The sequence below is a fragment of the Pleurodeles waltl genome, chromosome 1_2 (genome assembly GCF_031143425.1).
Source record: "Pleurodeles waltl isolate 20211129_DDA chromosome 1_2, aPleWal1.hap1.20221129, whole genome shotgun sequence".
NCBI classification, from domain to species: Eukaryota; Metazoa; Chordata; class Amphibia; order Caudata; family Salamandridae; genus Pleurodeles; species Pleurodeles waltl.
The window spans coordinates 1,314,657,450-1,314,684,395 of record NC_090437.1 but is presented as its reverse complement, the minus strand read 5'-3'; the positions used below and the strand labels follow the sequence as shown (position 1 = coordinate 1,314,684,395).

Genomic DNA, 26,946 nt, shown 5'->3' with positions numbered 1-26,946 from the left:
GGGCCTCTTTCCACCTTCTGTTTGGATCTAGGGTGGAAAGAGACAGATGTTCTGCGGTGTGGTTTGGTGAAGTGCTTTTTGGTGTGGGAGGGGTCAGATATGATGCCAAGTCGATTCGTAGAGCGCTCTAATCACCCGTGATGTTAGTCTCTAGGTCGGTATATTGTTTCATGATGTAGTACAGTATATTATAATACAAGGGATTCTACAATCCCTGTGTACATGGAAGTTTCTAATTTCTTTATATTTGGCAACTTGTGACACACCCAGTCACTGATTATAAAGAAAAGAGGCCAGAACTCGACTGTTAGGAGGGCAAAGGCAGCAAAGGCCAGGAGCAATATTGAAGCAGCTATTGACAGCAACGAAAACTGAAGGTTGCTTTTCTTCTTCTGCTCTATTTTAGTAGCTGCAATGACAAGCAGAGGGAATATGTTTTTTTTTGCGCTCCTTAGATAAAGAAAAGGTAGAATCTTTCTGCATGTTTCTACACATTCCATACTGCAGTTTTTTTTTTTTTTAAACCTGACATATTGAACTGTTTCTAAAATCTGTTTGTAACAAACATGTAACAGATTTTTGATGTGTTTAATTTTGCACTGGATGTTTTATTTTTATTCTTTGTGTTTGCAAGCATGTTCACTCGTTCATATAAAAGAGCTACACGCCAAGGTGTTAAGTGGTTTGTGGGAAAGGTGATGGTGTGACCATGTATTACATGAGATAAAGTACCTCCTCCTGTATATGATAAGGATATTGCAAGTCACCTCGGAGTTACATAATCTTATAATGGAACTTGGCCTTCAGCCTCATTTCTCTATATGGTTATGGAACTCCTGAATGACTTGCACTATCCTTATAATGTATGGAAGGGAGTATTTTATCCCTTACATAGTAGTGCAATGTTTGTTTTGTATTTTTGTGATATGTATGGTTTGGTAATTTATGGTCAGGACCACTAGAATTATGCAGTAGGGAGAGAACCAAATTATGTGGCAGGGTTGGCTAAATTATGCAGCAATAAAAGGCAAATTATACTAATAATAATACAAAATATGGCATGCTGACAGCAAGGACTGCAACTAATTGCAAAGGCCAACCTGCCTACTGAGATCCGTCTAAGCCAAAGTCCAAAACATCCATCTCTGCTGAGTGACAAAGCAGAAGAACGTTGGGGTTAGAAAAGTTCTTCCATAGGACACTCTTTGTGCACTCTTTAGAACAAAGGCTGCACAAGTTGAAATCTCATCAATGATAGATGTGTTTGCAAGTATACTAGAATGGATCACACAAAAGGAAAGGCCAGCCTCTTACTCTACAGTTACAGACCAGACAGCAGAATGTCTTTGTAGTACCTTGCTTGTGGACATGGGAGCCCAGAGCATCCTCAACCAAGCACATGGGAGCCAAGAGCATCCTCAACCAAGCACATGGGAGCCAAGAGCATCCTCAACCAAGCACATGGGAGCCCAGAGCATCCTCAACCAAGCACATGGGAGCCAAGAGCATCCTCAACCAAGCACATGGGAGCCCAGAGCATCCTCAACCAAGCGCATGGGAGCCAAGAGCATCCTCAACCAAGCGCATGGGAGCCAAGAGCATCCTCAACCAAGCGCATGGGAGCCAAGAGCATCCTCAACCAAGCACATGGGAGCCAAGAGCATCCTCAACCAAGCGCATGGGAGCCCAGAGCATCCTCAACCAAGCACATGGGAGCCAAGAGCATCCTCAACCAAGCGCATGGGAGCCAAGAGCATCCTCAACCAAGCGCATGGGAGCCAAGAGCATCCTCAACCAAGCGCATGGGAGCCCAGAGCATCCTCAACCAAGCGCATGGGAGCCCAGAGCATCCTCAACCAAGCGCATGGGAGCCAAGAGCATCCTCAACCAAGCGCATGGGAGCCAAGAGCATCCTCAACCAAGCGCATGGGAGCCAAGAGCATCCTCAACCAAGCGCATGGGAGCCAAGAGCATCCTCAACCAAGCACATGGGAGCCCAGAGCATCCTCAACCAAGCACATGGGAGCCAAGAGCATCCTCAACCAAGCACATGGGAGCCCAGAGCATCCTCAACCAAGCACATGGGAGCCAAGAGCATCCTCAACCAAGCACATGGGAGCCCAGAGCATCCTCAACCAAGCACATGGGAGCCAAGAGCATCCTCAACCAAGCACATGGGAGCCAAGAGCATCCTCAACCAAGCACATGGGAGCCCAGAGCATCCTCAACCAAGCACATGGGAGCCAAGAGCATCCTCAACCAAGCACATGGGAGCCCAGAGCATCCTCAACCAAGCGCATGGGAGCCAAGAGCATCCTCAACCAAGCACATGGGAGCCAAGAGCATCCTCAACCAAGCGCATGGGAGCCCAGAGCATCCTCAACCAAGCGCATGGGAGCCCAGAGCATCCTCAACCAAGCGCATGGGAGCCCAGAGCATCCTCAACCAAGCGCATGGGAGCCAAGAGCATCCTCAACCAAGCGCATGGGAGCCAAGAGCATCCTCAACCAAGCACATGGGAGCCAAGAGCATCCTCAACCAAGCGCATGGGAGCCAAGAGCATCCTCAACCAAGCACATGGGAGCCCAGAGCATCCTCAACCAAGCACATGGGAGCCAAGAGCATCCTCAACCAAGCACATGGGAGCCCAGAGCATCCTCAACCAAGCACATGGGAGCCAAGAGCATCCTCAACCAAGCACATGGGAGCCCAGAGCATCCTCAACCAAGCACATGGGAGCCCAGAGCATCCTCAACCAAGCACATGGGAGCCAAGAGCATCCTCAACCAAGCACATGGGAGCCCAGAGCATCCTCAACCAAGCACATGGGAGCCAAGAGCATCCTCAACCAAGCACATGGGAGCCCAGAGCATCCTCAACCAAGCACATGGGAGCCCAGAGCATCCTCAACCAAGCACATGGGAGCCCAGAGCATCCTCAACCAAGCACATGGGAGCCCAGAGCATCCTCAACCAAGCACATGGGAGCCAAGAGCATCCTCAACCAAGCACATGGGAGCCAAGAGCATCCTCAACCAAGCACATGGGAGCCCAGAGCATCCTCAACCAAGCACATGGGAGCCCAGAGCATCCTCAACCAAGCACATGGGAGCCAAGAGCATCCTCAACCAAGCACATGGGAGCCAAGAGCATCCTCAACCAAGCTTGGCAATGGTTCAACAGCCCATGAGGGAGAGTCCTGGGAGAGGCTAGTGTGGTACGTTGTGATGAGGAGGATCATTTAAGAATGAATGAGGACTTGCCTATGGAGAGAAACAAGTTTATGGAGTGAGGAGTCCAGTCTTGGTCCTGTGGCTACTGTGGATGCCACCCACCAGATCAGTAACAGTAGTAGACATTGCTAGTGGGCTCCCTTACTGTCCTCCCCATCCCTCCAGGCCATAAATCTCCACAAGTGGGTACCTTTATTCCAAAGAGGATCTGGTTCCCTTGGATTGTCATACTGGACATACAAGAAAGGAATGCAGATGCGGGTTAAGGCATGGCTGCCTTAAATGTGGGGGATGGCACCCTCTCCTGGAGAGTTACATTGTACCAAGAGGAGGATGGGGAGAGGGAAAAGGGCTGCGTGGAAAGGCATGTACCCCTTTATAAAGTATAGACCACTTGAGCAAGTGACTGGAGCACTAACAGAACCAGGGATGGATGGGGTTGACAAGGGAAGGTTTCTGTGGAGGCTTCAGTGCCCTCTATTTGAAGGGGACAGGTGGGCAGAGAACTTAATTAAGACATAAAAGCACTGGCATAGTAGGGGAGAAGCTAAAGAAAGGGGTGAAGTGCAGATGGTGGGTAAAATTGTTGCTGAGCGTAGCCCAAAAAAGGCAAAAGGAGAATCTGGACTTTTCCATCGCTTGTCGCGACCAGAGATGTTTTAAGGCATGGGCAAAGTGGGCTCTCACCCAGGACCCCTACCTTTCAGGGGGCCCCTGATAGAGCCAGCTCTGTTCTGAAGAAAGTCTTGCCCTGATGACCTTGAATAATTCTTAAACAGATAGTTTTAAATAGCATTTTCCTTTAATAATATTCTTAATGTGGGTGATGTGTGAGAGTATTATAGACATGTTGCAGAGAAATGTTGTCTTTATGTTTCATGCAACATCCATAAATGGAAGGTGTCACAGAGATTATTTACAGTAATATTAGTGAGCTGCTGCTATGTTGCAATATCAACAACACACCTCACTATCTCTGAATATTAGATGTAAACATGTTCAGAATTTGGACGAGTGACCTGTGCACTGTCAGTGACCTGACCAATGAGGGCACCAAAGAGCTTAAACCGGACCATTAATTCAAAGCTGTTCCGAACAGGGGGGGGCGAAATACATTTGGACCATGGCCCCCATAATCCTTAAAACGTCCCTGTTGGTGATCAAATGGACAGATTCCTTGGTACCACATTCTGACATGGACAAGGGCATACAGCTGGTCAGTGGAGGCAGAAAGTGGACTAAAATGTCAACATGTGCCAATGAGTCAGCCCTTCAGGCTGTTGCTGGTACAGCCAGGTGAGCTTTATCTGCTGGACATTCATTGTGAGGAACCAGTGTTCGTAGAAAAGGCGATGTCAGGTGATGTTTGGTGTTGACACATTTTTGGAGTGGAATGCAAAGCCTGTGATAATGCCACTGCACAGCCACCCCACCCACACTGACGTTCTGTTTGCTGGAGCAGGTGAACAAATGGGAATGTGTTCAAGTTGTGACATTTGAAGAAAAATGAGATGCTGCAAACACATGAAAATGTGGAAGAGCCTCCATCAACACAGGCATAGTTGGGAGTCAAAACTGATCTGATAACCAGGGAATCAAGACATCAAGCATTTATTTTTGCCGGTGCTTCAAATGATGAGCAGGGCGGGCTGTGAACTTAGAATAGTCCAACAGCTCTTGGGCCACTGAATGCAAGTTAGTGGCACCAGACACAGTTTATGTGGAAAAAGTGAGATGAAGATGGGAGTGAAAACAAAAACATCCTTCAGAATAAGGGAGGCAAAGAGGTTGAGAGAGAACATGGAGGGATGGGAGTACATTTCTGATGGATTCAATGGTGTGCATATCTGGTTGCCTCAAATGTTGATGTTTTTTCTGATGCAGCAGAAACATTCAGTTTTGCCTGGTTCAGAAAAAACGCTGGAGCTTGGGAGGGTTACTTGTGATAGGGCTGCTAAGCAGCACAACAGTAAAATTGTAAAGTTATGTTGTGTGGTTAGTTCTTAATTTGTAAATCAATAAGTGCTGGAGCCCAGGGTTTTGCTCAGAGGCCCTGTGCTGGTGCTACTGAAGATAAGGGTTCCGAATACCAAGGTTGCATAGTCTTGATTCCACCTGATGCCACATTAAAACTTAAGCAGGTACCTCCTTCAGGTTCATTTCCATCCCTGCTTTCTCCCTTTGTCATCAATTTCCGTCTTTCTCTTCCTCCTTATTTCATCCTTTTGAGTTTTTCTTTCATGCCCTGGATCCAAATCTGTTGAGGGAAAAAAAGTCCTGGCCCCCAGAAATGAGTGAGGGTGGGCCTCACCTGCAACCACTAGCTCAATGTTGCAGAAACAATAAGGTCATGCTGATATTTTCCTAGTAGGTTACAAACTAGGGCCTGCTTTCAGAGGAGGATGCAAAAAGAACAGATGATGGACGGAATACTGAACACTGTCAAACATTCACCCCCAGTCACACTTTCAGCCTAAATCCATTGTTATTTTTGTAGCCACGCCACTCCAGTTTGGACCCAGCCATATGCAAATCACTCTTGACCCTGCTACCCATGGGAATAGTCGAACCAGAACTGCCAAGCCAGGTCCTCCCTGGACTGGATTGGGATACAGCCCGAGCGATTGCCAGTGGCTGAGATTAATTCAAGCCTTCCATCCATCCATCACCTTGTTGGTTTTGCATTTGCCTCCTGAAGTGTGCCGAGTATGCCCAAACGTGGATCCTGGGCTCGCTGTGCCCCTGGATTCAAGCTAGCCTGGCTGATGAAGGGTGATACCCCAAAACCGGTTTCAGGATGCTTGTTTTCAGCCCAGGGAGGACTGATCCCATGGGGAACAGGTTCACGACTGGTTTGCATATGGCAGGATCCAAACTGGAGTGACGTGGTGGGCAAAAAAAGATGGACAGAGATGCGGTCTGAGCGATTGCCAGTGGCTGAGACTAGTTCAAGCATTCCACCCAACACCTTGTTGTTTCTGCATTTGCCGCCCTCAGAGCAGGATGGGCAGTCCTGACCAAACCATGCCCCAACTACACCATTCTAGTCACAATCTCCTGCATTTATTCTAGGACTGATCCCTAGTGCAGCCCTGTCAAGAAGTGGGAAAACTGCAAGGGACTGCCTGGTCATCAGACTGCTCAGGATGCTGGTGTTGTTATGCCTGAAATGTAATATAAACTTTGGGACAAGCCTCAGTGCAAACATAGAGAATTGCAAAGCTCATGGTCTGTGTCACTACCAGTGGTTGATGTTTCCTGGGTTGGGTCCTGAGGCAGTGAATAAGGTGACAAAGGATCTGAAGAGTAGGGGACTGATGAAGTTGTGATTGTGGGATGGCTTCCTTGTACAGTCGGTGCACAGCCAGGCAGAGACAGGATTGGCATGTGGATCTTCAACATTCCAAGCAAAATAGCATTTTACCTGCCAGAGGTCTCTTCATACACAGAATGTATGCAGTGATTTGGCCTTTCTAGTAATTTGCTGCCACGACTTGGTAGTTCCTTAAGGCTGCTGCCCTATCTCACCTTACGGATGACCAGACCCCAGGCCTGGCCAGAGTTCATTTGAATCAGGGCAAAATTTAAGAAGTGGCACAGGAGAGAAACATCTTAAGTAGAAAGGGAAGCTGCACTCATTGTGATGAAGGATATGGTGGACTTTAGGAGAAGAAGCTATGGAAGAGCTGAAATCTCATTTGGAAGAGGCAAACACTGTGGTGAGACCAAATGAACATGAAATGAACCCAGATCTTGCCTTTGCTGATCCAGAAGTCCATTCATTGAACTAATTGTAAAACACTGAGGTGAGAACACCTGGTGAAAATGGACTGGAGCTGTCTTGTGCTCCTGGACAAACATTCATCTCCCTCGACATTGTCTTCAGGATAGATGGACCCAGAAAGCGTCTTGGGTGATGAAGAAATGAACAGGAAAAATGGCAACTCCACTTGAGTTTGTGCAGGATTCCCTACCCTCTTGTGGGATGTGCAAAGAGAGTGTGTCTCTCTGCCACAAATAATGTCCACACTGAGGTCTGGATTCATTGGGACCAAAGGAACCAGCATGCACCTAGAAGCCTCAAGCTGTGGTACAGACCAAAACAGCAAACCAACAGATCAATGCATATAGGGTAAAAGTAGTGGAAGGAAACTTTATTGGAACTTACATTTACCTCTATGTGCAGAGAGAAGAGGTTAGTGCAACAAACTATATGCAAGTCCACCTCAGGGTTCTAGGTGCTCGTCTCTGACCCCGCCCATGTACCATTAGCCCAGGAGTGCATTCCCTTTGCCAGTATTTGAGCACACTGGCGATCACAGCTGAAGATATGGTGTCTTTGAGGTATGGGGCAGATCTGAGGTAAGTATGATATTTTGGAACCACCATGATTGAGTGAATCCATTGATCCTGCAAGGGGTGAGAAGACCTTCCTGGTCCGCAGCCAGCAAGGAAGGTGTTCCCATCAGGAGCCAGGAGATCAGAGGTGCTGTGGATGGCAGGCCAAGCAAACCCTAGCTAAGCATTGTTTGAGTCATTCAAGGGGAGCCAGCAGCTGGGTGTGAGATCACACTCTGCTCATGAACTTTGGACTCTAGCAATGGTCAGCTGGGGACAGAGTCAATGTCTTGGGCTAGATTTACAGAAACGTGGTGCAGTTCAGAGCAGCAAGTCACTTTGCTGTGCTGCACTGTGTCACTTGGAAAGAGCAGGAATTTGCCGTACTTAAGGAATAATAGCACATTCTTGTCCTTTCCTCCTGCTCTGGTGCACAATGGGCTGCCTAGCACTAATGCAGGCACTGTAGCAAAGCAGTCCAGATGAGTCCTTTGGGCAGCCAGGCAGTTCCTCCTGACAGGTTGCAGGTTCAGGTCCAGAAGTGTCTGAGTTGGTGGGGTCAGAGACCCAGTTTATATGCCCAAAGATGCCTTTGAAGTGGGGGAGACTTCAAAGAGTGGTTTTGAAGTGCACAAGGTCCCCTTTCAGTACAGGTCTGTCTGCCAGGGTCCCAGTAGGGGGTTTGGCAGTCCACTAGCCTTTGAAATGTAAGTGTCAGGCCCTCCACCCTTCCAGCCCAGGAAGACCCATTCAGTATGCAGATGAGTGCAGGTGTGACCGAGTATCCTGTGGTTGTCTGGATGAAATGCACAAGGAAGCTGTCAACCAGCCCAGCCCTGACGTGGAATGGAGACAGGCTATAAGGCACAGGTGGATTTTAAGTGCAGAGAAATGCTCACTTTCTAAAAGTGGCATTTATAGAATTGTAATGTAAAATTAGACCTCACTAATAAGCAGGATTTTGTAATACCATTCTGGCCATACTAAATATGACCTGTTTACCCCTTTCTGATCAGAATCTACCACTCAAACAGTATGTGAGGGTAGCCTATGAAAAGAACAGGCCTCACAGTAGTGGAAAATGAATTTAGGAGCTTTCCACTACCAGGACATATAAAACACACATGTACATGTCCTGCCTTGTACCTACACAGCACCCTTCCCTGTGGGCTACCTAAGGCCTACCTTAGGAGTGACTTATATGTAGAAAAAGGGGAGTTTAAGGCTTGGCAAGTACTTTTAAATGCCAAGTCAAAGTGGCAGTGAAACTGCACACATAGGCCTTGCAATGGCAGGCCTGAGACATGGTTAAGGGGCTACTTATGTGGGTGGCACAACCAGTGCTGCAGGCCCACTAGTAGCATTCAATCTACAGGCACTGGGTACATGTAGTGCACTTTTCTAGGGACTTACAAGTAAATCAAATATGCCAATTGGGTAAGAACCAATGTTACATGTTCAAAGGAGAGAGCATATGCACTTTAGCATTGGTTAGCAGTGGTAAAGTGTGCAGAGTCCTAAAACCAGCAAAAATAGTGTCAGAAAAGTGGAGGAAGGCAAAAAGTTGGGGGATGACCACCCTAAGGCTGTCAGGCCTAACACTATATCACTCTCCTTACCTTTGGCATAGTGATCACTCGGACATAGCATGCTTTGAATCTACAAGCCCTGGCACTGCACTGGCAATACTCACCCTGATACTACGCACACTAACATGACCCATCTCCTCCTTCTCATCACGAGATTACGCACACTAACCTGACCTATCTCATGCATCTCACCCACACACTACCCTCACCCATCTCATCCTCCTACTCTGACATTACCCACACTAAACTAACCCACCTCATACTTCTCACCCTGACCCTACCCACACTAACCTGACCCATCTCATGCTTCTCACCCTGATACTCCCCACATTAACCTGACCCATCTCATGTTTCTCACTCCAACACTACCCAGACTAACCTGACCCATCTCATGCTGGTCACCCAACGCTACCCAGACTAACCTGACCCATCTCATTCTTGTCACGCAACACTACCCAGACTAACCTGACCAATCTCATGCTTGGCACCCGACATTACCCACACTAACCTGACCTCTGTCCATTGATATGTGGATCTCTGCTGTGGGGAGAGCGTTCCTAATGCTGTAGGTGGCTAGCTAGATGTGCACAGCTAGAATGGGCTATGGGTAGGTTGCAACACACCTTAAGAGAGAGCGTGTGCTCTGCGCATGTTGCATGTGCAGATTAGGGTGAACATGGAGTGTACCTTTTGTGCTGTACTGATCAGCAGTGGTAAAGTGTGCAGAGTCCTAAAACCAACCGAAAAAGTGTCAGAAAAGTGGAGGAAGGCAGGCAAACATTTGGGGGATGAGCACTCTAAGGATGTCGGGTATAACAGAGGTATTTTCCTTTTTCTATGTGTGCTGCAGAAGAGGAAAAAACGAGGAGAGATAAAGATAATTCCCCTTGTTGCGCCTCACCTGACGAGGCGTAAGGATTTCACGCATCCCCAGGTTTACAGTCTATTGTCCCAGGTGGAGTGACACTGCCAGTCTCATGGAAGAATTATATGAGATGACTAGACCACGTGACTTAAGAGCATTCAGCCACCCCTTCTTTCTGCATGGATTGCTCGAGCAGAGACCCACCAGTTCCTTGGTGGTCTTTAAAATCAGGGCGTATATGAGAATTGTTGCCCATCTAGTGATCTCTCTTGCAGACGCTTTGAAGTGGTCTGTGGATGAAAACTGGGCGGATGGTGGATGGGTGGATACCGACCCACCCATACTTTGGATCTGGGAAAGGAAAACAAAGTCCATGGTGAAGTCAGCAGCGCCAGGCCCGCCGGCCTTCCCAAGCCAAGGACTGATGACAAACCTGTCCTTGAGGAGCGATGCTGTCCATTGATGCAAAGGCCACACAACACAAGGACACAAGGGCCCTTCATTATAGTCCATCCTCACGTAAATAATTCCACTTCCGGTGAGTTCCCCTTTTGCATTTCAAAGTTGGCACACCTGCCTGGCGGATTTATTAGGAGACGCTTTGTGACTTCCCGCTGTGCTGTTGGCAAGGCCACGGTGCTGCAGTCCCTGAGTCTTCACAAAGCCCCCTCACACCCTCCTCCTGCCAGGAGATGCCTTATTTTACACTGGTTGCCGAGCAGAGGAATCCTGCTGCCTGCCTGAGGCCCCTCTTACTCAGCTGGCAGCTTCTCACTCGACACCAATACCCGTCCCTCGCACTCTGAGCCTGGAGGTGGCTGTGTGAAAAATGGCGGCTGGTTCGCAGGCAGGGCGGAAATAGACCCGGAAGTTCGTCACTGCAGGTGGCGCCTTGTGAAGAGATTTACCTCCACGCTCCCTCAGCTACCCCATCACTGGGGACCACTTCCTGGGAGCCCCGAGTCGAGCTTCTCCTTGTTTCAAAGCCATGAATGAAACCTGCCAGCCGTGATTGCCATTTAAAGGTCTCTCAGTCCTTCCTCTGTAGATTGGGTACTCACAAACATTTTCCCAGGTGCCAAAAAGTATGGTCGCGACCCATGGGCACATTGATGTCAGTAGGGTTGGGGAGCAGGGGTGTAAGTAGGCCAGGGGCTTAGTGGGGTGTCAAAGTATGTACAGGGTGCGGCCCTGCCTTGTTTCCCAGGCCCATGTGTGATGTGCTGCTCCAGTCCAGGTTTTGGCTTTGAATTCTGGGAATTGTAGGCTTGTTTATTTCATTAGAAAACAGGACTACGAGTGCCAGAATTCAAAGGAAAAAAAACTGGACCTGACGCCTGGACTTGGGAAACTTGGAAGCTATGAGGATGTGGGCTGTGAGTCGTGGAGATATTTTCATGGTTTCATTCCATGCTGTCCTCCTATCAGTAAACATTAGGAGTGCTTAGAAACAGAACCAGCCAGTGCTATAAAAGGGATGCAGTTCACTGAGTTGAAAGGACACTAAACCTCCACTGCTACACATCCTTGGGTGGGAAAGTTTTAGCCAGGGCCGTAGGAGGTTTGATGTTTAATCTTGGCTTCACCACTTTGCCAAAATATACTGGTTGTTTGCTCTGTATTAAAGGTCTCAGCAGATTTAACAACACTGTAGCATTTCTTTAGTTGGAGTATTCCTGAGTCTCCCCAGCAGAATCGCTCACACCCCAGTGGCTGTGTAATGAGCAAGATGGAACTTACTGAACCAGGAAACATGTTTTTTGTCACCAATCGTGTGCTCTTAGGCAATCTTTTCTGAGAATATTTTTCTGCTTCTTTTTCTTAATCAAGATAAGAAGAATTTATGCTAAACACTGGTAGTAAGTGTGTAATAAGTAAACAGCACTTTAATCCATAAATCAACAGATTTTACTCATGTGGGAAAATAAAGCCAAGTCTCATAATTGATTCACTAAAATGTGGTGTAGTGAAACTCTTAGAAACTTAATTTGCATGATTCATAAAAACTATGCAAGCAACTGCTTGAGCAATTAGTTACTTCTTGAAAAAAGAAAAGTTACAAGAGGTTAAGAACATTGTAGTAGGTCAAAACAATTGTGAGAAATTGGGTTGTTGGTTCACTGGGGTGTAACCCCTGGTCAGGCAGCAACCACAATCCATTGCAGGGTGAACCATTGCAGGGTGACCCACAAAAAGTCACTAATTTAACCTGTGCTTAACCCTCGGTAGCTTGGCACAAGCAGCAATCAGGCTAAACTTAGAGGCAATGTGTTAAGTATTTATGCAGTACACTAACAGCAACACAGTGAAAACACAACACAATAAAAATCCCAAACTAATTTAGAAAAATAGAGAGAGAGAACATTTTAATAAATTATTTGACACCAAAACCATCAAAATCCAAATAATAGAACTGGAGTTATGAGTTTTTAAAGTTTAATGTTCAAAATAAGAAGTCCACAGTTTTAGAAATTGGCCATCTGGGCACCTTTAACACCATACATAAGGGTCCAGGAGTGAAGGGAGACCTATTGGGGTGCAAGACTCGCTCAGGCTGGGTTCAGGTGCAGGTTTAAACTAGCGGGAGCCTGTTACGTCCCTGTAGCTCAGAACATGAGACCAGCTCAACTAGCCTTTGGAGTCACTTCTGAAGTCCTGAGTGCGGGTGGTGATGCAGGGCTGGCCTTGGAAAGTTCCAAGCATGCTCTGGGCAGCAAAGCAGTCCTTCCAGGTACAGCAGCGGTCTGGCAGAGTGTACAGCAGGTCACAGCAGCAGGCAGTCCTCTGAGAGTCCTTCAGCAGGTCCAGTAGTGAACTAAGAAGTAGGTCTGAGACCCCCATTTTTATACCCTGGTGCTTTGCTCCTAGAAGTTGGGGGACATTTCCGAAAAGGTTCTCTCAAGTTCCAGGAATTTCCTGCTCCCCTGCCCTGGCTCCTAGCTGGCTGCACTGACAATACAGGGTTGTTAAGCCTATTATATCGTGGCAGAGCCCAACCTATTTCGTTGCAAGTGTGGTTGTGCTTAGCTCCACCCCCCCATCAAGTCAGTTAATGTCCCATTCAGGCTCTGTTAATCCCCCTATTGTGTGACTGTCTGGGGTGAATATACAAGGTCCCAACTCTCAGATACACCCAGTCATGTGACCTATGACAGGTTACAGGCACTGAGGGCTAAGAGCAGCAAAATGCCATTGTTTTTAGAAGTGGCATTTTCAAACTTGTAGTAATAAACCCAACTTTACCATTAAAGAGGGTTTATTATTACAAGTTCATAGATACCAAACATGTTATATTTACCGCCTCTGGTTTAGGAATTAAAACGTATTCATTTTAACAATGAATCCCCAATGTTACCCTATGGCAGGGGTAGGCCTCTCAGTAGTGAGAAAACAAATTTAGGAGGTTTTCCTTACTAGGACATGTAAAATTTAAAAGTATATGTCCTACCTTTTAATAACACAGCACACTGCCCTATGGGCTACCTAGGGCTTACCTCAGGGGTGACGTAAATGGAATAAAAAAGGTGTTAAAGACTTGGCAAGGGTTTTTAAATGCCAAGTCAACATGGGCCACTGCCTTCAGGCTGCAGTGGCAGGCCTGGGACAAGTTTTGAGGTGCTACTTAAGTGGGTGGCACAATACGTGCTGCAGGCCCACTGGTAGCACTAATTTACAGACCCTGGGTATATGGTATACCACTTTACAAGGGACTTACATTTAAATTAAATATGCCAAGCAGGTATATGCCAATCAAGCCATGTTTAGGAGAGAGAGCACATGCACTTTAACACTGGTTAGAATTGGTAACGTGCACAGAGTCCTAAGGCCAACAATCCAACAAAAAGTAGAAGGAGGAAGGCAAAACGTTTTGGGTGACCCTGTGGAGAGGGCCATTTTCAACAAAGAACCTGGTCTGAAACCATCAACAGTAAAGTGCTAAAGTTCCATGCTTCTGCTTAAGATGATATGCGTCATAAAAGGTGTTTGCTACTGATTACAAATGAGTCCAAGCGGTATGCGTTCTAAAGTCATCCCTTTGGTTGTTACTGGAGTCAAAGAGCATTTCTCTAATATGCTTAATGTGCGGTGAGAGTGCTAATGTGCAGGGCCTTTGTCAATAGTCAAGTTCTGGAAATAGGGTAGGGAGGCCAATCACACGAGTGGATTGTCTGAGCGCTTTGTTCTGAGTCCACCTGGAAACGAAATTTTGAGAAGAATGCCATGGTTTGTGGTGTCAGACACTTCATGTAGAACAGAGTTGCTCGGCGGCAGGTCCTGATACAGTCTGAATTAAAAATGTTTCAGAGATAGATTTTGCACCAAGGTAGTAACACTGGACAGGTACATAGTATATGCAGGAAGTCCTCTGAGGATGGTGGCAAAGCCTGCAGTCCTTGTCCTCTATAACTTGTTGTCATTTTGGAAGGGCGTTGAGTGAAGGTAGAAGCCCAACTCTGGCCTGTAGCACTTTTATTTATATGTACTTCCTTAAGTAGGCCACAAAGTAGGTCTGCACATTCTGTGCCTTGTATGTACTGATGGTCATCCAAGCATGGCGACGCTGCCTGAATTTTGCTTTGTCTTCACGCCAGGAGAGCAGCTTGATTTGTTTCTTCAGTGCTAGCTTGAAAGCCTGATGAGGTAGTCTTTTTTGCCAGACTTGTTCCGCCTTCAGATGATTAGCTGACACTGATATTTCCTCTGACCAGGAATTTGGATTTGGAGGTGTGTTTGGTGCCATTCCTTGCCATAACAAGGATCTTGGTGTGTTTGGTGGTGCCTGCCTCAGCAGCGATGCATATTTGAGAAAAGTACCCTCTCGTACCAGCGCTTGATCCTGGAGGCCAAATTCTAGTCTGATCTGAGTAGGAGAGATGCTTTGTGGCTTTAGGAAAATGAGGCGGAATATTTTGCTCTGCAAAATGTTCAATAAAATTGAAAACTTGCTACAGAAGATTTCCAGGCTGTATGTTAACATTGTTAGAAACTTTGGGCCAGATGTACGACCCTGAGTTTTGCGACTCGCAATTTGCGACTCATTTGAGAGTCACAAATTGGGAGCCGCAAAACCTTATGTGCAACAGTGTACATTACACTGTTTGTGATTCGCAATGGGGTCGCAAATGACTTACCTCATGAATATTCATGAGGTAGGTCGCAATTTGCGACCCCATTGAGAATGGTCGCCCTCACAGGGATGGTGGCCTGGTGGGGTCAGCAGACCACCATGTCTGTGACTGTTTTTAAATAAAGCAGTTTTTTTTATTTAATGCAGCCAGTTTTCCTTAAAGGAAAATGAGATGCATTTAAAAAAAAACATGAACATTTTTCTGTTCATTTTTTCACAGCAGGCAGTGATCCATGGGACCATTGCCTGCTCTGAAAAAATATTTTCGCTGCCATTTACAAAGGGGAAGGGGTCCCTTCCAAATGGCATAGCACCAGTTAGAAACTGGTGCTAACTGCGATTCTTTTGTGACTACATTCATGGTCACAAAACAATGCTACAACGCGCTGCGACTCGCAATTAATTGCGACTTGCAAACCTATTTTGCGATTCGGAAAATAGAATACTGAATCGGAAAATAGGGTCTGTACATACCAAAATGTTTTTTTCCTGTCGCAAACGGTCCGATTCTGCGAATCAGGCGGTTTGCGACAGGAAAAATGGTACGTACGTGTGCCCCTTTGCCTTTATCACTGTGACCGCGGGATGTAATTTGGTTGCCAGGAGTTGCAGTGCTGAGATTTGTGACGCCGCCCTTGCTTTTAGTGTATTTAAATGCAGACGATTGGACCAGCTGTCCTGGAGCCACACACCTAGGAACTTGTAGTTTCCGCTTCTGCCCACTGGACTTCCCCACCAAAGCCATGTCTCTTTGTTGATTATAATTTTGCTGAATATAACTACCTTTGTTTTCTCAAGGTGAATTGACAACTCATTGGTCGAGCAATATTGGTGAAGGATGGTTAACAGATTTTGCAGGCCTGTGCCAGAAATGTTCAATAAAACAATGCCGTCTGCATATAGTAGTGAAGTTATTAATTGCTGGCCTAGCTTTGGAGGACGGGAGCTGAGGAAATCTAGGTGAGGGCTCAAGCCTGCCAAATATAAGTTGAATAGGGTCGGTGCCAGCACGCACCCTTGTTTTATACCTCTGTCTGTCTGGGTTCTGGATGTTAGGGCCATATGTACGAAAGCTTTTTCCCATAGACACGGAATGGGTAAAATCCATTGGTACATCTGGCCCTTAGACTCTTATTACAGCCAATTGTGACCCTGGCCCAGTTATCTGAGTATAGAAGCTGGATTCCTTCTAGCAGGTTTGGAGGGATGTTCCATTTTGCTAACTTTCTCCACAGACGGTTCCTATTGACAGAATCAAATGCTTTGGTTATGTCTAGAAAGCAGGCATATAAGGATAGATTTTTCCTCGCATATTTTTCCATTAACGTGGCCAAGGCTGCCAAATTGTCAATGGTGCTCGATTTTGGGTGAAATCCTCTTTGGTTAGGCAGTATTAAATTTGATTTTATTTCCCAGGATTTCAATTCTTCAGATAATAGACCTGCAAATACCTTTGCATCGAGGAGTGCGATCATGCAGCAGCTGTCTGGGTTCCCGAATGAGCCTTTCTTGTAGATGAGGTGTATGATTGCCCCTTTCCATGCATCTGGGACCATGTTTTCCTTTAGGAAGGTGTTTTATAATCTATTTCGCTCCTCCAAAATACTCAATCGTTTTTAAATAATGCTGCGGGCAGGCCGTTTGGACTTGGTGCGCTGCTCCTTCTGCATACCGGTAAACTTCAATCTTTTGTTGCGTGAGGTTTAAAGGCGGTGCTCCACTGGGTGTGCTCAGGAATGGTTCATCTGTGCTTGGGTTCTGATACAATTTAGAGATGTGCTCTGCCCACTTTTCTTTGGTCTCTGTTTTCCCAGGGCACCTGCAGGACCACCACGCCCAAGTTGTTTAAAGATGGATCACTTCGGCTTGCTGTTTTTTGCTTTACGGGCCTCCACAGTTCTTGCCCACTCCTGGTCCATGTGGGCCTGCTCGGCTTCCCATACTGCCTACTTGTGCATTTTCTTATTTCATTGAAACCTTCGGTGTAGGCTCGTCCATGTGTGGGGTCTTTAGATACCTCCCTGCTTTGTAAATTTGCTGCCTCTGTTGCCTTGAGGCCTGGGTGTACCATTTATTTGTGTATGTCCCCTGTACCGGGGGCTGCTGTTGTTGGGAGCACAGCTGTTTTTTTAGTGACTCCTGCATAATCTACCATTCAGAGATTGCATCTGATTTTCCCCCTTGTTCTGGTGGTAAACTTGCTTTCCATTTCTGTAGTTTTTCATGGATAGGTCGCTCCATCTTATTCGCAGCCCTTGACTTCCCTGGACTGGTACTCCAAGATCTCTTAAGTTGTCCCTGCGCTGGTTATTGTTCGATATCGTAATGATCGGAGGGAGGTGGTCGCTCTCGCTTCTAACCTCTACATGAAAGCTCTGTATGTCGTGAAATATAGAGGAGGACTCAAAGGTATAATCCAAGGTCTACTCTTAATTCCTGGACTTATGTGTCGCAGCCATTGGCGAGTCGCCTGGGGATTTGCCATTGACGGCCCGAGGCCTCCATAACTCGTAAGAGAGTGTGATCACATTTATTGATGTTCGTAAGTTGCGACACTTGCAGTGGGATTCTCAATCTCAGATTTTGGACCCTTTCTCTTGTGCTTTTCTTGTAGTGTTTGCCTTGACAATGTTGACGTCTCTGGTGATGAGCCATGTGTGGCTCATAGTTGTATTAATTCATTTTCTGTAGAATTGATCACAGCTTGTTATTGTACGGCATTAAGGTGTATGTAGATATTCACTTTTATGATGGATGTTGTCTACCATCCTGAACTCCAGTTGTTAATGATAATTGCTAGCATGTGTCAGCTCCTCAGGTCTAGCTGGCTCATGTTAAAGGCTTTGCCATTTGCTATGTAGGTTGATGAGCCACCTTTGGGGTGCCTTTGGCCTTAGCCTTCTCTGCTGTGCTGGAGAATTCCTCATATCCGGGGAATGGGTTCTCTGTTCACACCAGGGTTCCTGAAGGCAAACAATATCAAAAGTTTGCAAGTACACTTCCAAGCTTGGGTCCTGAGCCAATTTCCTACCTCCTACTATATTCCACAAAATTATCTTAGTGGTTTGAGGCTTGAATACTATGGTGCTTTGAATTACCTGAGTTTTCCTAAACTTTACTGAATGGAAATCCACCCCGTTCTTCCAGCGGTGTCAGGACTGTTGTTGGAGGTCTTCTGGCCAGTTGGCCCTCTTGTGTTGTGAATTTGGGATCCTGCAGTGTCGTTTACCTGCAAGGCCAGGGGCTCTGGCGATGGTAAGCTCCCTTAGGGGCCAGGAGAAATCCGATGGCGTGCCCTTGGTGTGGTGCAGCACTGACCTCTTGTTTTCAGATCCATTTACTGTTGAGACGCCCCGTCCATCCTTTCCTTTGCCCCTTTGCAGTGTTAGGAAAGTAGGATATTTCTCTGTTTCGATTTTCGTTACCTCAGTCCCTCAATCTTCAAGCACTTTTGCATTCGGTACTAGTGACTTCACTATGTCTTAGTTCTTAAAACGCCCTTCAGTGCTCTCGCCATTTTTTGGTTCTAAGAGGGCTACGTATTCCAGCTGTTTACGTAATCTAACTCTTGCATTGAGTTGTGTGTCTATACTATATTGCCACTGTGAGGACATTCCAGGGGCCCTGCGATCTATATCTGGAGGTGAGGATTAGACTTTGTGCTCTCTTGTCCCTTGTTGCAACTCGTTGGGTGGTGGGGACTACTTGATGCGTGCAGAATGGATGTGATAGGGGTGAAGAAGAGATTCCTCCCAACGTCTTTCTGGGTGTTAGGTTGGTTGTTGCAATAGTTTTGCTCTGTTCACTCCAGGCTATAGTGCGGTGGGGTCATTTCTGCCAGAGCTTTGGTGGGGGTTGGAACTCCCGATTCACCTGGTGATCGTGCAGGAGGCCATCAGGGGTTTGGGACCGGGATGGTGGGGTCTGGGAACAAGGGCCAGTTATGCCCCCTGGGGTCTCCACATTGGAACCATCCCTCTGGCTCCAATTATCCGTGATGCCTGGTCCAGAACCAGACTTTTCTCGGGGAGGTGAGGTTCGACTTTTGCAGTTTCTTCATGCCCGAGAGGTTTTACTTCCCGTGCCACTGTGGCTGGAGTAACCTTCGGAGGTGTGCCATTGGTGACTAATGTATGTGTGGGGGCCTCCTCTGGCCTCCCCCTTTTGATGGTTGCTCCCTTGAGGAGCTACGCCTCTGTGGTACATTTGAAGCGGTCAGTCATATTTTTACATATTTGTTGCACAGCACAATTTAACATGAAGGTGTTCCTAAAGATAACTGGAGTGGGACACCTGCTGTGATTCTTTTCCTTTGTTTCAGTTAAACTTTAATTAAAACACTGGAATGTGGAGCGCTGCGTTGGAGACAATGGAGCGCTCCAGGCTTCTAATGGCTGGTAGAAGCCCGGAGCATCAACATTCCAATGTTTGATACACAGTAACAGCTGTGAACAGAGGTCTCACAGAGCCGGAGGGGATTTTAACCCCCTCGGGCTCTGGGAGGCCTTCGTTTGACTAATTACAACATTCTCCCCTCTAGGGCGGAATGTTCTAATAGCTTTATAGCCCACCGTAGCTGGGCTATACCAGCCATTAAAGGCCTGCACCCTTGTTAAAGGCCCTTGCCTTCGGCTACGGCGGGCAATAAAGCTATAGTAAAAGATTGCCCATTTGTTTAAAATCTTTCTGAATGTTAGTGCTCAGTCAAGTAAACAGCAACCCAGTCCTGATGGTCACCAGGGGACAACTTGTGAAGGTCAGGAGAGCGGAACAATGAGAGTCCCTGCTCTTTAGTTGTCTTGCCAACCCTTGTGCTCCTCAGGCGCTTGGCTCAGACGAGCTGTTCACCGAGCACCTAGCACACATGAGGGCGGAGCTACCCTTGCTTTCGTGCACTGTCCCCCTCCAGTTGGAATCTGATAGTAACAGATAATCAGACATTCTATGCCTTTATGCGATTCCGTGGCTAGGGTGATTTCCACATAACTTTAGTTGTGATGCATTTGCTGGATAACCAATCACTTCTTACATAATTTGCAGATTTTAATTTAATTTGTTACTAGCTCAAACGGATCAAAAGTTACTAAATACTCTGCAAGCACCTGTCACTGTGCGGCAACATACATGGCAAACAAAGCTGTCACCATTCAGTTGCTGATTGCTGTACTAATGAGGTGACACTTTTTGTCCAGAAAGTGTTGACATGTGTAAAAAATTTAAAATAATGAAGTAATACTGCCCCAAAGTGTGCCAAAATTATATACCATAACTTTCCTTTTCTTGTTGCATAATTTAGTCAACCCTGCTGCATAATTCAGTCCTCCCCTGCTGCGTAATTCCAGTAGCCCTGATAATATTTGATAATAGGAGCGTTATGTGGGTTTTGTATTGTGTAGTGTAGTGCTGTGCAACCTAGGTTAAGTAGGCAGGAGTATCACAACTAGTTTAAGAATCACTTGTGAAGAACAAGTCCTTATGCTTTGCTGACCAACCTTTCCTTTCTATTATAGGGTATATCATAACAGATCAACACACGTGATGACTTTTCTTGGAGCGCCCCAACAGACGAGGTCTGAAAATCATACTGTTGAGTATTCTGATCAAGGCCGGAAATGACTCAGAGGAGTGAGCGATCTCCCCCTTGGTGTCACCCTTCAACCTCCTCTGTTCCCTCTGTTGGTCCTTTCCTGCCATTGCACAATGACTGACTATTTGCCGCTGGTTCCTGGAGGGCTGCCCCGAAGGCCTTGCAGTGTCAGCTGAGGAATGGCATCCCTGGACTTGCCCTATCGTTGTCCGCGTTGTGGGGAACACAAGCGCTTCCGGAGCTTGTCATCCTTGCGGGCACACCTGGAGTACAACCACACCTATGAGACCCTCTATGTCCTCTCCAAGACCAACAGCATCTGTGATGCAACAGTCTTCCCTCTGGCTGGAGATACGGCTGTCCTGACCCCAACCACTCGCCGGGACACCTTTGAAAGCACTTCCTTCCAGGGGAAAGAGCAGAGGTTCACGTGTGACTTGATCCAGGCAGGTGACGCTGACCCCACATCTGCTAGGTACTTGCATGACATAGACATTCCATTGAGTGAAATATTTACCAAAAAGAGCATGATGTCCACGACTCCACCTAACGCAGTGGCGGCCGCGGCCGCAGCGTCGGCTGCTGTTGATGCTGCCTACGAGGAAGGCTTGGCCAGACTGAAGGTCAGGGCTTTTGAGAAGCTGGAAGTGGACAAGAGGCTAGAGAAGCTGACAGAGGAGGTGGAGCAGAAAATAGCCACCCAGGTTGGCCGTCTCCAGGTGGAGCTGGACAAGAAAAGCACAGAGCTGGAGAGGGCCAAGCAAGAGAGTGTCAAGCTGAGCCAGGAGAAGCAGGAGCTCGAAGACCGGGCCTCAGAGCTCACGCGCCAAGTTGATGTGAGTGTGGAGATGCTGGCATCCCTGAAGCAGGATCTGATGCAAAAAGAGCAAGAGCTCACCAAGAAGCAACAGTAAGTATTTGATTTCATGACAAAATGATATGACCTAAGAAGCAATTTACAATGTGTGCCATATAGGTTAGAAATAAAGGTACTTGTAGTGGTTGTCTAGATTGTCTATCCCACGCTGCCCAAAGGTCACTCTAATAGCAATTTAGGTATGGTGGAAGCAAATGTCTACTAAACATAGCCACTCAACATGTTTCGGCCAAATGTGAAATTTTAGACGTTCTTCTTCAGGAATCATATAGCTTTTTTTTTATGTCTCCTTTGACGTTGTCACTAAAGATAATTTATAAGGCATTTGTTTCCCCAATCACAATTGATGAATGTTTTATTTATACCTTGTGTAGACATGTCAGCACTACACATCTATGGCAAATACACATGAAAACTGTCAACATATATTCAGTGTCAGTAAAGAAAAAGAGCTACTCTTGTTTCAGCAATGAGTACTAGGAGTAGGAGACTCGTTTTTGATATTTTCATTGTTATTGTGTGTAGCGGTATAACAAAAATATGTCAAATTTAAATTACCACACTCTGTTCCCTTAACTGGGTGTCAGTGACCTCCAAAACAAACAGAAACTGCAGCAATAAGTAAGACAAATCAGTGAGCTGAGTGACTGATGCTTGGAAAGTCCTGCAACCTGCAGTTAATACTCCAAGGTACTTGTGTTTCTTAAGTCATTCCTGCTAGGGGTATATTTGTAAGAGCGTGTTTAACAATTCCCTTCTGCGTGATCATTAAGTTGCGATTTTTTTACAACCTACATTTGTGATATAACAGCAAAGTTCAAATAATTTCACACTAGCATACATCTGTGGCCAGCTTGCATTTGTTTAGGGGCTCAGCACATTGATGCTTATCTACAAATGTAATGGACACTGAAACACTGACGGTGCCAACTTGCAAAGAATCATAAAAGAATTTGAGAGACTGACATACATTTTGCTGTAAAACTACAAGCCCAATCATACATTGATGGCGGCCAAGCAAATATTGGAGCAAGAGAGGTGGATGAAATAACTGGTTATTAAAGCTTTCTGTATCTCACAGCCCTGTGTTCATCCTGACGACGTGGCAGACAGAGTGACGCTCGGGTTTAGTTTTCAGATGTAAAGGAGTCCCTTGTGCATTCCAATGGAAGCACTGCATAAGAGCTAAAAGAACATAGCAAGCAGCCAATGGCATGAGCTGAGAGAAAAAAAAAACATTTCTCTGGGAGCAGCCAAAGCCCAATCTATGTGTACTAGAACTGGTACCAATAGGTCTTGCTGACAGCTGAGCTGTGAAGCCAGACTTAAAATGTATTTTGCTTCCTCCTGAAGAGTTATAATATTGTTGTGCATGCAGTGTGTAGACCACCAAATGATTCAAAGTTGCACATTGGACTGAGCTGTGTAACTTGTTTTATTTATTTATTGTGTTACGTAGTGTGGACTCCACCCAATGGTGCTTCAAGGCGCTGGACAGTTCAGGTGTGGCTAGGAACAAAGAGTAACTATGCATTGATTGTGGGAGCACAACAGGCAGCATGTAGTATACACACATCATTAGTGACAATGTTTATGGAAGTAAAATGACTACCGCACGAGGGATGGGTACATAAGTAGATGAGAAATGTATGTCCTCTACATAGGAGAAAGGTTATGCATAAGCATACTTGTGTTGCAAAATACCAACAAGCATTTGCAATGCAACGGGTCTCGCGTTTGCTTAGGTTAGAGCTATTGGCATTGTAAATTCCTAACTGGACATTTCTTGTCACATAAATTGAAAATGAAAAGTAAAACCGTTGACATAAGCAAGCCGATTCAAAGCGCCATGGCCGCCATGAGCACGAAGGAGAGTCACAAAAGGAAAAGAAGTTTGCTCACAGTCAAACGTATCGGCAAATGTGCAATTATCCAGGTAACAGGGTCGATAGCCAAGGCGGTAACAAAACTGCCCCAAGGAGGGACAAACATAAAGCATTTACCAATGATAGCAAAGGATTTTTGCAAGGCAAGCCCACGAACGAGTGATAGTGAAGGACGTGCGGTGGGTGTGGTTAAAAGCCCACAAGGTTTGCGCGCTTGACCTAATAAAAATCAGATTCATGGAGTGTAAGGCACCAAAAACAGCAGTTGCTGGTGTGACTCACAAATTCTGCAGCGCAGCAGGATGTTTACTTAAACAGATTGAGACTAATAGAAGCGAGACAGGCAAGGGAATGTGTGTCATCAATCACAGACATTAGGTAACTGCTAAGCAAAGATCAACATCAGCAAAGTGGGGCCTTTAAGAGCAGCAACAAAAGACCACATATTCAGATAAAGAAAGAAAAATATTTCATAATGCAGTAAATGGATGAAAGCTTCTTGCTTTTGAATCAGATAATCAGAAAACAACATGGAGGATCAGGCAATAGGTACAGGGAGTGGAAGCGGACTAAGGGCCTCATTTAAGGAAAGTGGCGCGGCATCCTGTACAGCACCACTTTCCTTGCACCCCTTAGCTCCCCCCTAACGGCACAAGCTGTGTGCCGTATCTAAGATACGGCGCACCATGGCGTTAGTTATGGGAACTAGCATCAACATTTTTGCTGCTAGTTCGTCGCCTTGCAGGACTAGCATCAAAAATGTTGACACTAATCCTGCAAAGTACATTGAGGTCCAGTGAAAACAATGGTCTGCCTCCTTGTAACGCCTGCTGTGTCCAGGCGTTAAAAATGCTGAAGAAAATGACGCAAAGAAGTCTTTTAGATTTCTTTGCGCCACTGTTTTGGCTCCCCGTAATGGAGGAATGACCCCTTTGCATACATTACACCTGGCGCAGACATAATGTAGCGCAAAGTGATACAAAGTGGAGCAATGCATGCATTACGCCACTTTGTAAATTAGGCGTGATGATTTTGGCATCTTTGGGCCACATTAGCATAAAACATTATGCTAATGTGGCGCAAGGAGGGGCTAGGGGCTCTTAAATCTGCCTCTAAGAGAGAGCGGTGAGTAGGCTGAGCCCATCGCATGGTTAGAAAACGAAGAACAGTAGGCGGCACTGAGGGGGTGCCTGAGGCAGAAGGCCTATAAGGCTATTAAAACATTCCAACCACTGAGGGTAGAATGTTCTAAATCAAAAAGGGAGAATCAAAAACGCAATCACTGGAATGTTGCAGCAGAAGGCCTACACCAGCCATTATTAGCCCTGAGCCACTGCATTGCCTTCAGTCGAGCTCCCAGCATTTCAATTCACAAATCTAATTTGCGTTTCTTAAAGAAGGGAATCATACTGGGCCACAAAAGGAGTGGGAATGTGCAGTGTGAATGGGATGGTAATAGGATGTTACTATAGAGATCATTTAGATTGGGTTTGAATCATCTTACAAACTTTGCATTTTGACAAGGAGATGGTGCTGCATCACACTGGTGACAAGTTGGCTGTGGATTAAGGACAAAGGCCCAGCACCCAGTTCACAGCCAGTAGCCCAAAGTGACATCCATGGGTAACAAGAGTAAACAAAGGATCCGAGGTAAGACTCACAGGATATGTGCTTCCCACCGTATGTGGGAGGACGTCTACTTGCAAGTGCACCTTTGTCTGTGTCAGACAGTTTTTTAATAAATAAAGACAGGAGTCATGTTGTATGGATGGTTTTGCATCAGAAAATGACGCTAGGCTGGTTAGAGTCATTTTTTTTACTCTAACCTGCCTAACGTCATTATTCGGTGCAAAACCCCCTTCTTCCTTACCGCCAGCCCCACCCACCTAACGTCATTTTTTTTTACGCTAGCCTACCCTTTGCACGGGCTTGCACCATTCCATAAATATAGTGCCCGGCTGGTGCTCAGAAATGGTGCAAGCCGGTGCTAAACGTTTTGGTGCAAAACTGCATTAGCGCAGTTTTGCTCCACAAAGTATAAATCAGGGCCTAAGAGCCTCAGAGAGGGTGCACATGTAGAACTCTGCAAGGCGCACATGTAGAGCATGCAGGATGAGGTAGAGCTATCTTTTGCAAACGGCACATGACAGCACTTGACACCCTCGCAATAACAACTATGATGACAGTGAGATGATAATGTTGTGGGAGCAGATGGTGTGCACAGTGTGGCGGATCTGTACTGATAGCCGAGGTTCAAGGTGTGGAAATGGAGATGTGGCAGGCTCATGCTCTCCATAAACTTTCATTGATAAGAACATTGCTGCCCAAATTAACAATGTGGAAGGGAGCCCGAAGCGTGCTGTGGGTGAAAGTAGTTTGCAATGGGTTGTTCTGAGGCTGAAATTGTTTTTAAAAACAGATGTGAATTGTACGTTGGAAAGTGTATGTCATGGACAAAGGAAGTCCAGTCCTGGGATCAATCAATCGATCAATCAAAGATTTGTAAAGTGCAGCAAATGACACCCCTAATGGACTCGGGGCACTGAGGGTGCTGTGTCTCCGTCGAAGAGCCATGTCTTGAGACATTTCTTGAACACCGCTAAGGAAGGAGCTGTTTTGAGGTGCAAGGAGAGGTCGTTCCAGGACCTGGCTCCGATGTAGGGAAAGGAGCGGCCGCCGATACGGATGCGATGGATGCATGGGGCGTGTGCGAGGTTCAGTGTTGCAGAGCATGGCTGTCTTGCAGGGGTGTAGATGTTTACTCTGTGGTTGATGTAGGTCGGTCCTTGATTGTGTAGAGCTTTGTAGGCCAGAGTGAAGGTCTCTGAGGTGGGGGGTGATGCTGGCAGGACTAGAAAGAGCCATGATGTGGCTAGCTACAGTGTTCTGTAGGGTCTGTAGACATTTGAGTAACTGGGAGGAGATCCCGGCGTAGAGTGCGTTGCCGTAGTCGAGGCAGCTAGTGATGAGTGGGTGCATAACTGTTGTACTTGCATCAGTGGGGATCCATGTGAATGTTCTGCAGATCATCCAGAGTATGCAGAAGCAGGAGCAGGCTACCGAGTTCTCTTGACGTTTCAGCGTTAGTTGGTTGTCTAAGATGATACCGAAGTTTCGGGTGTGGTACGATGGGGTGGGAGATGACCCAAGTTGCGCCGGCCACCAGCTGTGGTGCCAGACATTGGTGCTTCTCCCAAAGATTAGGACCTCACTCTTGTCAGTGTTGAGTTTGAGACAGCTGTCTTTCATCCATGCGGCTACATCGTTCATGGCTTTGTAGAAGTTGCTTTTGATAATGTGCAGGTCCTTGGTGAGAGATAAGATCAGTTGGGTGTCGTCAGCATAGGAGAGTATGTTGATGCCGTGGGATCTGATAATGTCAGCGAGGGGGTTCGTGTAGATGTAGAGTAAGGTTGGGCTGAGGGAAGATCCCTGGGGTACACC

The 26,946-nt window shown here is 46.5% G+C and overlaps 1 protein-coding gene across 1 annotated transcript in view; it reads left to right on the top strand.

The window, feature by feature from the left end:
* FBXO41 (F-box protein 41) overlaps positions 1-26,946 on the top strand; it is a 437,558-nt gene that overhangs the window by 64,417 nt on the left and 346,195 nt on the right. The window contains exon 2 of the mRNA XM_069205615.1: positions 20,663-21,649. Within this exon, the coding sequence (XP_069061716.1) occupies positions 20,919-21,649 (731 nt within the window). The 5' untranslated portion in view covers positions 20,663-20,918. The remainder of the gene's footprint in view (positions 1-20,662; positions 21,650-26,946) is intronic.